Source organism: Chiloscyllium plagiosum, chromosome 37 (assembly GCF_004010195.1).
Source record: "Chiloscyllium plagiosum isolate BGI_BamShark_2017 chromosome 37, ASM401019v2, whole genome shotgun sequence".
NCBI classification, from domain to species: Eukaryota; Metazoa; Chordata; class Chondrichthyes; order Orectolobiformes; family Hemiscylliidae; genus Chiloscyllium; species Chiloscyllium plagiosum.
The window spans coordinates 20644525-20656462 of NC_057746.1; the positions used below are offsets into that span (position 1 = coordinate 20644525).

Consider the following 11938-nt stretch of genomic DNA (forward strand, 5'->3'; position numbering starts at 1 on the left):
GCTGTCCATGAAATACAGCTTGTACACAAAATTACCGTCACTGTGGTACAGCTAGTACAGGATATTGCTGTCAATGCAGTACAACTAGTATACAAAATTGCTGTCAGTGTAATACAGCTAGTACAGAAACTTGCTGCCCGTGCGATTTAGCTAGTACACAAAATTGCAGTCAGTGTGGTACTGCTAGTACTGGAACTTGCTGTCAATGCGGTACAGCTAGTACACATAATTGCGATCAGTGTGACACAGCTAGTACAGACACTTACTGTTAGTGTGATACTGCAAGTTTAGGAACTTGCTGTCAGTGTAATACAGCTAGTACAGGAACTTGCTGTCACTGTGATACAGCTAGTACAGGAACTTGCTGTCAGTGTTATAGTTAGTACAGGAACTTGCTGTCAGTTTGGTACAGCTAGTACAGGAACTTGCTGTCAGTGTGATACTGCAAGTACAGGAACTTGCTGTCAGTATGATACTGCAAGTACAGGAACTTGCTGTCACTGTGATACAGCTAGTACAGGAACTTGCTGTCAGTGTTATAGTTAGTATAGGAACTTGCTGTCAGTGCAATTCAGCTAGTACAGGGACTTGCTGTCAGTGTGTCACAGCTAGTACAGGCATTTGCTCTTAGTATGATACAGCTAGTACAGGAACTTGCTGTCAGTGTGATACAGCTAGTACAGGAACATGCTGTCAGTGTGTTACAGCCTGTACAGGAATGTGCTGTCAGCGTAATACAGCTAGTACAGGAACTTGCAGTCAGTGTGACACAGCTAGTACAGGCACATACTGTCAGTGTGAAACAGCTAGTACAGGGACTTGCTGTCAGTGTGACATACCTCGTACAGGAACTTGCTGTCAGTGAGTCACAGCCAGTACAGGAATGTGCAATCAGTGTAATACAGCTTGTACAGGAACTTGCTGTCAGTGAAACACAGCTAGTACAGGCACATACTGTCAGTGTGATACAGCTAATACAGGAACTTGCTGTCAGTGTGATACAGCTAGTACAGGGACTTGCTGTCAGTGTGACATACCTAGTATAGGAACTTGCTGTCAGTGTAATACAGCTAGTACAGAAACTTGCTGTCAGTGTGATACAGCTAGTACAGGAACATGCTGTCAGTGTGTTACAGCCAGTACAGGAATGTGCTGTCAGCGTAATACAGCTAGTACAGGAACTTGCACTCAGTGTGACACAGTTAGTACAGGCACATACTGTCAGTGTGATACAGCTAGTACAGGAACTTGCTGTCAGTGTGATACAGCTAGTACAGAAACTTGCTGTCAGTGTGACATACCTAGTACAGGAACTTGCTGTCAGTGAGTCACAGACAGTACAGGAATGTGCAATCAGTGTAATACAGCTAGTACAGAAACTTGCTGTCAGTGAAACACAGCTAGTACAGCCCCATACTGTCAGTGTGATACAGCTAATACAGGAACTTGCTGTCAGTGTGATACAGCTAGTACAGGGACTTGCTGTCAGTGTGACATACCTAGTACAGGAACTTGCTGTCAGTGTAATACAGCTAGTACAGAAACTTGCTGTCAATATGACACAGCTTGTACACAAAATTGCCATCATTGTGATACAACTAGTACAGGAAATTGCTGTTAGTGTGATACAGCTAGTACAGAAACTTGCTGTCAGTGTGATACAGCTAGTACAGGCACATACTGTCAGTGTGATACAACTAGTACAGGAAATTGCTGTTAGTGTGATACAGCTAGTACACAAAACTGCTGTCAGTGTGATACAGCTAGTACAGGCATTTACTGTCAGTGCGATATAGCTATTACATACAATTGCTGTCAGCGTGTCACGGCTAGTACAGGAACTTGCTGTCAGTGCAATACAGCTAGTATAAAAAATTGCTGTCAGTGTGACACAGCTTGTACAGGCACTTACTGTCAGTGCGATACAGCTAGTACATGAACTTGCCGTCAGTGTGGTACAGCTAGTACACAAAATTGCTGTCAATGTGGTACAGCTAATACAGGCACTTGCTATAACTGTGATACAGCTAGTACATGGACTTGCTATCAGTGTGACACAACTAGTGCAGGAACTTGCTGTCAGTGTAATACAGCTAGTACAGGAACTTGCCGTCTGTGTGACACAGCTAGTATGGGAACTGGCTTTCAATGGAACACAGCTTGTACACAAAATTGCTGTCAGTGTGACACAACTAGTACAGGAACTTGCTGTTAGTGTGATACAGCTAGTACAGAAAATTGCTGTCAATGCAGTACAGCTAGTATACAAAATTGCTGTCAGTGTGATCCAGCTAGTACAGGAACTTGCTGCCCGTGCGATTTAGCTAGTACACAAAATTGCAGTCAGTGTGGTACAGCTAGTACTTTAACTAGCTGTCAGTGCGATACAGCTAGTACAGGAACTTGCTGTCAGTGTGATACAGCTAGTACAGGAACTTGCTGTCAGTGTTATACAGTTAGTACAGGAACTTGCTGTCAGTGTGGTACAGCTAGTACAGGAACTTGCTGTCAGTGTCACACAGCTAATACAGGCACTTGCTGTCAGTGTGATATTGCAAGTACAGGAACTTGCTGTCAGTGCGATACAGCTAGTACAGGAACTTGCTGTCAGTGTGATACAGCTAGTACAGGAACTTGATGTTAGTGTGGTACAGCTAGTACAGGAACTGGCTGTCAGTGACACAGCTAGTACAGGAACTTGCGGTCAGTGTGACACAGCTAGTACAGGAACCTGCTGTCAGTGTGTCACAGCTAGTACAGGAACTTGCTGTCAGTGTGATACAGCTAGTACAGGAACTTGATGTTAGTGTGGTACAGCTAGTACAGGAACTGGCTGTCAGTGACACAGCTAGTACAGGAACTTGCGGTCAGTGTGACACAGCTAGTACAGGAACCTGCTGTCAGTGTGTCACAGCTAGTACAGGCACTTGCTCTCAGTGTGATACAGCTAGTACAGGGACTTGCCGTCTGTGTGACACAGCTAGTATGGGAACTGGCTGTCAATGCAACACAGCTTGTACACAAAATTGCTGTCAGTGTGATTCAGCTAGTACAGGAACTTGCTGTCAGTGCAATACAGCTAGTATAAAACTTGCTGTCAGTGTGTCACAGCTAGTACAGGAACTTGCTTTAACTGTGATACAGTTAGGACAAAGAATTGCTGTCAGTGTGATAGCACTAGTACAGGAACTTGCTGTCAGTGTGATTCAGCTAGTACAGGAACTTGCTGTCAGTGAGTCACAGCCAGTACAGGAATGTGCTGTCAGCGGACAGGACTGCTAGGACAGGAACTTGCTGTCAGTGAAACACAGCTAGTACAGGCACATACTGCAGTGTGATACAGCTAATACAGGAACTTGCTGTCAGTGTGATACAGCTAGTACAGGGACTTGCTGTCAATATGACAGCTTGTACACAAAATTGCCGTCAGTGTGATACAGTTAGTACAGGAACTTGCAGTCTGTGTGATACAGCTAGTACAGGGACTTGCTGTCAGTGTGACACACCTGGTACAGAAACTTGCTGTCAATATGACACAGCTTGTACACAAAACTGTCGTCACTGTGGTACAGCTAATACAGGAAATTGCTGTCAATGCAGTACAGCTAGTATACAAAATTGCTGTCAGTGTGATCCAGCTAGTACAGGAACTTGCTGCCCGTGCGATTTAGCTAGTACACAAAATTGCTGTCAGTGTGATCCAGCTAGTACAGGAACTTGCTGCCCGTGCGATTTAGCTAGTACACAAAATTGCAGTCAGTGTGTTACAGCTAGTACTGGAACTTGCTGTCAATGCGGTACAGCTAGTACACATGATTGGTGTCAGTGTGACACAGCTAGTACAGGCACTTACTGTCAGTGTAATACAGCTAGTACAGGAACTTGCTGTCAGTGTTATACAGCTAGTACAAGAACTTGCTGTCAGTGTTATACAGCTAGTACAGGAACTTGCTGTCAGTGTTATACAGTTAGTACAGGAACTTGCTGTCAGTGTGACACAGCTAGTACAGCCACTTGTTATAACTTTGATACAGCTATTACACAAAATTGCTGGCAGCGTGATACAGCTAGTACAGGAACGTGCTGTCAGTGCGATACAGCTAGTACACAAAACTGCTGTCAGTGTGACACAGCTAGTACAGGAACTTGCTGTCAGTGTGATACTTGTAGTACACAAAATTGCTCAGTGTGATACAGCTAGTACCAGAACATGCTGTCAGTGCGATACAGCTAGTACAGGCACTTGCTGTCAGTGAAATACAGCTAGTACATAAAATTGCTGTCAATGTGGTACAGTTAATACAGCCACTTGCTGTCAGTGTGATACAGCTAGTACAGGCACTTGCTGTCAGAGTGACCCAGCTAGTACAGGAACTTGCTGTCAGTGTGACACAGCTAGTGCACACAATTGCTGTCAGTACGATACAGCCAGTACAGGAACTTGGTGTCTGTGTGAAATACAGTAGCTAGTACAGGCACTTGTTTCAGTGTGAAATTGCTGGTAGCAGACATGAGTGTTACTAAAAGCTGACAATTAAGAGCAGAGAAGAGCGGACCACCTTCATCTGCGTGCTATTTTCCGCTGTGTACACTGTGATCTTTTGCTATAAAGTCTCCGTCTTATGATCCTGCTCCACAGCTACCTGATGAAGGAGCAGGGCTCCGAACGCTAGTACTTCCAATAATCCAATAAGTTGGATTATAACCTGGTGTTGTGTGATTTTTAACTTAAACGGTTAGCAGTCCTGCCACAGCTAGTCATAATAGGTGATGGATACAGAAAAGAACTCATTGTTGGAGGAGGCTGAACAAACACCTGCATCCTGAATAATGGGGAGCTTGGGCACTTCAGTGTAAAAGATAAGACTGAAGGGTTCGTAACAGTCTTCAGCCAGAAGGGCTCAGCCTCTTCCTGAAGTCCCCACTGTCACGGATGGCCATCTTCAGCAATTCAACTCATTCATGTGCTATCAAGAAATGACTGGATACCTTAAACTGTGATCCCTACCAATATTAACAGCCCTAACAGCAGACATGTGGGAGCACCAACACCTGCAAGTCCCCCTCAGAGCCACTCACCATCCTGACTGGGAAATATATCGCCTTCCTTCAATGTCTCTGGGTCAAAATCCTGAAACTAATACCAAGGCAATATGGGCGCACCTCCAACAAATGAACTGCAGTGGGTCAAAAGAGCAGCTCTCCACCAACTCCTCAAGGGCAACTAGGGATGGGCAATAATTGTTGGCCCAGCCAGTGATGCCCTGGGCAATTTCTCTCATTGTCAGGTAGAGGCCAGTGTTGCAGCTGTACTAAAACCACTTGGCTACGAATTTGGCAAGTTCTGGAGCACATGTTTGCAGTAACTTTGCCAGAACGTCGTCAGGGCCAAGCCTAGTTCTGTGCCTGGCATGCCCTCCATCCTCATTGTACCAGGGTCGATCTCCTGACTTGACGATAATGGTCAAGTGGGGGATATGCCCGGCCATGAGGCTGCAACTTGCAGTTGGGTCCAATTTGCTACTGTTGATGGCTCACAGCGCCTCATGGATATGCAGTTGGTGAATCTGTCCAGTGTCTACCTCATTTAGCGCAGTGATTGTGCCACAAGATATGGTGCAGGGTATCCTCAATGTGAAGATGGGATTTTGTCTCCACAAGGGCTCTGCTGCTGTCAATGGACAATACAACTGTGGCAGGCAAATGTGTGAGATGAGGTCAAGTTGGTTTTTTCCGCCTTCTTGGCTCACTGTCTTGTTCACCTTCTGCCATAAGTCTAGTCTAGCAGATATATCCTTTACGACCTGACCAACTTGGTCAGCAGTGATGCTGTTGAGCTAGTGTTGGTGTTGCATATTGAAGTCCCACAGCTAAAGTATATTCTATGCCCTTGTCACTCTCAGTGCTTTCTCCAAGTGACGTTTGACATGGAAGAGCACGGGTTCATCAGTCAAGGTGATGGGAGCAATATGTGGGAATCAACAGGAGGCTTCCTTGCCCATGTTTGATCAGATACTATGAAAAAATGTTCCCAGAGCATAGGTCAATGTCAGGTGGTCTGTCCAGTCTCAATCCTTCTTTTTTGAGTTTTTTGTTTCACAATTTGGTACAACAGAATGGTTTACTCAGCCATTTCAGCTATCGGTTAAAGGGTCTGGAATCACATATAGGCCAGACCAAGTAAGAAGCAAAATTAGTGGAGCGGGTGTGTTTTTACAATGGTTATTTCACAGTCACCATCAAACTTTTACTTTCACTATTTGGTGCAGTGGGATTTGAGTCTGAGTCCCTGGAGTATTATCTGGGTCCCAGGGCTACTTGTTCAATGGTAATGCCACTACGCTATTGCCTCCCCAATTCTGTTACCTCTCCTTGAGCTTCCTACTACAACTCATCACTTCCCAGTTTCATATATTTCACTTGCCATGTGTCTGCCCATTCCACCTGCCTGAACATTTTCACAATCTGTGTCTTATGTCATCTGCAGGTTTTGGTATTCTGCCTACATCCATCTCATTGGTATATGTCTATCATGCAGAGGCCCTCACACCAACCTCCGGAGAACTCCATTGCATAGCTTCCTCCAGACGCAAAACCAACCAAGCCATTATTTATGCTTGTATTTGAAAGATTTCAGTCTTGCTTTAAAGTCTGTCATGTGCCACTTGAAGTTGATATCCATATCAACCCTAGCCTCATCAACCAGCTTTCTCCTTAACTTCACTAAAGAACTCAATCAAGCTGTTAAACACGACTTGCCTTTGAAAGCTCCATTACTTGATTAACTGGACTTGTTTAAGTGTCTGTTAAATTTGTCCTCACATTGATTCTCATGTTTTCTCAGGTTTCACTTGGTTTTCAACAACAATAGTGTCTTTTGTGCCTACTTTGGTTCTCACTCAATACCTAGATATGTTCCAGCAGATGTGATCAGGGCCCTCTCCTTCCCTAGGGCATGGAGACTGACTGTAATCAGGGTTGTCCTAGAGTCTCCAGGACACTGCTGCCAACACCACAGGAGCAAAAGCATAGAATATAAACCAAAAATGTGTTTGCAGTTTCTTTGAACACCTTTCTTAATCAGTTTAAAAAAGGATATGATGAGACGTATAGGGGAAGGGGGAATGGGTTGTTTGGTCAGTTGGGTTACTGAGGATGTAAGAATGGGGACAAAAAGAGGGCATGTATCTAACAAGACTTGGCAATCCCAAATGTAGTGACGTGGAGGAGCTGGGTGTTGGACTGGGGTAGACAAAGTCAGAAGTCACACGCACCAGATTAAAATCCAACAGGTTTATTTGAAACCACAAGCTTTTGGGTGCTGCTCCTTCATCAGACTTTAGGGGCAGCACTCCGAAAGCCTGTGATTTCAAATAAACCTGTAGGACTATAATCTGGTGTGGTGCGAATTCAGACTTAATCTCAAATGTTGTACTGATTGAGTTATTAACTGAGCCACTAGAGGGAGCCCCTCATAGATTATTCTGAAGAGTTAGGAAGGAGAGGGACCAGGAGAGACTGGGAAGGAAGTGGAGCAAAGGGAGCAGAGATTATATTGGGGGTGGGGGGCGGTGGAAGGTATGGTGACATGAGGCCTGCAAACTGTGGAGTAAGAGGGAGTGCTGGGCCTGAGTAAAAGCAGCTGAAGTCAGGAACTTAAATGACACACAAGCTAAGGGCAGGCAAGAGAGTTTTCTATGTGGTGCACAGACAGCCTCACACAGGGCACCTCATACCTTCAGTGCATTATCTGGGCCAACATGGCACCTATTGTTAAAGTTCACTTGAGAATGTAACTTTAAAAAAAAAGTTCTGGGATTTACATATTAAAGAACTGAAACTAACACGGTCATTCTATGATTCTAAGATGAGCGACTTAACAAACAATCCAGGTCCTTTTCAATATATCATTTCAGTTGTATCACACTGTAAACATTTTCTTTAAATTTTGTGTCTTACGATCTTATACTCCACAACCACCTGATGAAGGAGCAGTGCTCTGAAAGCTAGTGCTTCCAAATAAGGAGAGGAGCCCTGATCACAGCCGGTGATTTGGGGCAGCACAGTGGCTCAATGGTTAGCACTGCTACCTCACAGCACCAGGGACCTGGGTTCAATTCCTGCCTCGGGCAACTGTCTGTGTGGAGTTTGTACATTCTCCCCGTGTCTGCGTGGGTTTCCTCCAGGTGCTCCAGTTTCCTCCCACAGTCTAAACATGTGCAGGTTAGGTGAATTGGCCATGCTAAATTGCCCATAGTGTTAGGTGGATTAGTTGGGGTAAATGTAGGGGAATGGGGATGGGTTACTCTTCGGAGGGTCAGTGTGGACTTGTTGGGCTGAAGGGCCTGTTTCCACACTGTAGGGAATCTAATAAACCTGTTGGACTATAACCTGGTGTTAGGCAAAAGTGAGGACTGGAGATCAGAGTCTGGATTAGAGTGGTGATGGAAAAGCACAGCAAGTCAGGCAGCATCTGAGGAGCAGGAAAATCGACATTTTGGGCAAAAGCCCTTCATCAGGAATGAAACATATAACCTGGTGTTGTACGTCCAACACCGACACCTCCATGTCATTTCTATGTGGCAGATGTCTTGGATCAGGAGAAAATGAAATAATACTACAAAGACTATTCAGCCCACTGATACTTCAATTGATCCAATTCCTCCCACACCTTAATCATTATTTCCCTCTCCCAATTCCCATTAGAAAGTTAGCGTATTCCACAGTAGTACTTTCTTCCCTTACATGACCCTTATTTTTAAACACACCTTTGGGGTCACCAGCACTGGGCCTATCATTATTTTTACTAGCATGGCATTGACATGCCTCCAGTGTCGGTAGGCCTTGGAACCAGATCTTCGAATCCTGAGATCAAGATAACTACTGCTGTGCCACTGGACCCCCAATGACAACCACCTTAACAATATTTTCCTAATCAACCAGTTTAAGCACATTGCAGGTGTGGTAGATCAGAAACAAAAACAGAAATTGCTGGAAAAGCTCAGCAGCCGTGGGGAGGGGAGTGGGGGGGGGGGGGGGGGGGGGGAATTAGAGTTAACAGCGACCCTTCCTCTATTGCATACCTCTGCAGCAGGACGGACTTGAACCCTGGACTGTCTAGTAGGGGTACTACCATTAAAGCCCTTCCAGTCACTTTGTAAAACTTATGTTCCCCGATTACACATCCCCCAATGCTTTGGTTATTCCTTATTCACTCCATTTAGACCCACAAAAAAAAGTTTGAACACCTCCTGTCAAATCTTGTCTTCACCCAAAATTGTACAGTACATAGGAGTACAGCACAGTACAAGTCTGTACCATCATCAATGTACCCCTGCCTACACTCATCCCACTTTCTCCTCACTAGGCCCATAGCCTTGAATGTTCGAACACTTCAAATGCTCACCCAAATACTTTTTAACTACCCTCCCAGGCACTGCATTCCAGATTCCCAACACCCTCTGGGTGAAAATGTTTTTCCTCAAATTTCCTCTAAACCTCCTTCCTTCACCTTAATATTACGCCCTCCTCAACTTACGGGAGCGACTGCTTTCTGGTCGCCCTGTCCATGTCTTTCTCAAACGTGCACACCTCTGTCAGGTTCCCCTCCGCGTCTCTCAGGGACAAAGAATTAATTCGTAGAATCCTTCCGCCATTCTGCCCATCGAGCCCTTCTGAAGAGCATCTCACTTGGACTCAAACCCCTACCCTGTCCTTGCATTTCCTACGGCTGGTGCACCTAACCATGGACCGTGGGAGGGAAAGACACGGGGAGAATGTGCACACTCCACCCAGAGATATCACCCTGTCATTGCAAGACCGGATTGCACCGTGGATCTGCCTGCACACATCTGTGCAATGTCAGAGCTGAAACGTAAATCCAGCGAACTTAAAACAAAACGAGTTAAACTGCTTTCCTTTGCCCTGGGAATAGGCAGCTTTAGATTAGATCCCCTGCAGTGTGGAAACAGGCCATTCGGGCCCAACAAGTCCACACCGACCCTCCGAAGAGTAACTCACCCAGACCTTTTTACACCTAACACTACGGGCAATTGAGCACGGCCAATCCACCATGACCTGCACATCTTTGTGACTGTGAGAGCCCACCCGCGCAGACACTGTGCGAACTCCACACAGACAGTTGCCCGAGGTAGGAACCGAACCTAGGACCCTAGCGCTATGAGGCAGCAGTGCTGGCCATCGAGCCACCCCAAGTTTTAGCTCGCTCCCACCTCGTAACCTTGGCACGTTCACACACTGGAGTGGGAATGAAGCAACCGGAGTCTTTCCAGTGACAACAAAGAAGGACTCCAGATTGCTGTCTCTCCATTCGCTTTAGCTAACGCCTGTCATCCTCTCAATAGACACCTCGAGAAGTGGTTTCTTCCTGGTGGCATTTTTTTTCCCCACTCACGTCTGCAAGCCGGCCCTTTAACCCCTCACATTCCGGCTGCCCGGGCCTATAACATGCCTTGGATCTCGGTTGGAGAAGCCTCCCCAGCCCTCGGGTTGTCAGTCCATACTCTGGCCCGGACGTGTCTCTCACCTGCTTGGGGCTCCGAGCTTTCGGATGAGGCATGATTCTCCATCTCCGGCCGCTGCTTTCAGATTTCCTCGGTAGTCTGTTGCTGGGAGCCTGAGGGACACATTCGGATATCGCTTGGCGGTCTTCAGTTCTTTCACACCCCCCTCACACCCCGCCCCGGGCGCAGCTTCCTTGTTCGCACTTAAAAGCCAAGTTTTCGGGCTGATGCTGCCGTCTCTCAGTGATTCACTGTTGGAGCTCTGTCTGACTGTTCTCTCACTGTTGGAGCTCTGTCCTCCTGTTCTGTCACTGTTGGAGCTCTGTCTGACTGTTCTCTCACTGTTGGAGCTCTGTCCTCCTGTTCTCTCACTGTTGGAGCTCTGTCCTCCTGTTCTCTCACTGTTGGAGCTCTGTCCGACTGTTCTCTCACTGTTGGAGCTCTGTCCGCCTGTTCTCTCACTGTTGGAGCTCTTTCTGACTGTTCTGTCACTGTTGGAGCTCTGTCCTCCTGTTCTCTCACTGTTGGAGCTCTGTCCTCCTGTCCTCAGTGTTAGAACACTGTATTCCCGTTCTGTCACTGTTGGAGCTCTGTCCTCCTGTTCTCTCACTGTTGGAGCTCTGTCCTCCTGTTCTCTCACTGTTGGAGCTCTTTCTGACTGTTCTGTCACTGTTGGAGCTCTGTCCGACTGTTCTCTCACTGTTGGAGCTCTGTCTGACTGTTCTGTCACTGTTGGAGCTCTGTCCTCCTGTTCTCTCACTGTTGGAGCTCTGTCCGACTGTTCTCTCACTGTTGGAGCTCTTTCCGACTGTTCTGTCACAGTTGGAGCTCTGTCCTCCTGTTCTCTCACTGTTGGAGCTCTGTCCTCCTGTTCTCTCACTGTTGGAGCTCTGTCCGACTGTTCTGTCACAGTTGGAGCTCTGTCCTCCTGTTCTCTCACTGTTGGAGCTCTGAACTGCTATTGTGTCTGGAGCTGTCCTGCTGTCTCTCAGTAACCCAGTACAAGGGCGAATTCAGGGTGCATTTAGGTATCAGGGTACAGACTTGTTCCTCGGTGAGTGATATTCAGCTTGGTAGCCGCTCTGCTTCCTGCCAGGAGCAGCTATCCAGGATTTTTACATTTGCAACGCATCCCTGTATGAGGTTGGAGGCTGGTCTGATGAACTCGGTGACTTTGCTCCGGGAGCCGTTTGAATTGAAAGCACGTGGTTTCGCCTCCGCACACCCACCGTGCAGTGAGCTGGTCCAGCCTGTTCCACCTGTTAGGTCTGGCACACAGAATGCAGCTGGCCAGGTGCCAAAGAGTCTTTGCAAATGCACCTCAGGTATTGCTGGAGTGGAGGAGGTGGGGGTGGTGGATGGGCGACTGTTGGGGTCAGGCACGGCGAAGAGACACATGCCCGGATAGCACTGGG

At 46.7% G+C, this 11938-nt stretch overlaps 1 protein-coding gene across 1 annotated transcript in view; it reads right to left on the bottom strand.

Moving 5' to 3' along the window:
- Positions 1-10614, bottom strand: part of LOC122541356 (RING finger protein 225-like) — a 27667-nt gene extending 17053 nt beyond the window's left edge. The window contains exon 1 of the mRNA XM_043678048.1: positions 10547-10614. Within this exon, the coding sequence (XP_043533983.1) occupies positions 10547-10589 (43 nt within the window). The 5' untranslated portion in view covers positions 10590-10614. The remainder of the gene's footprint in view (positions 1-10546) is intronic.
- Between the last annotated feature and the right edge of the window lie 1324 nt (positions 10615-11938).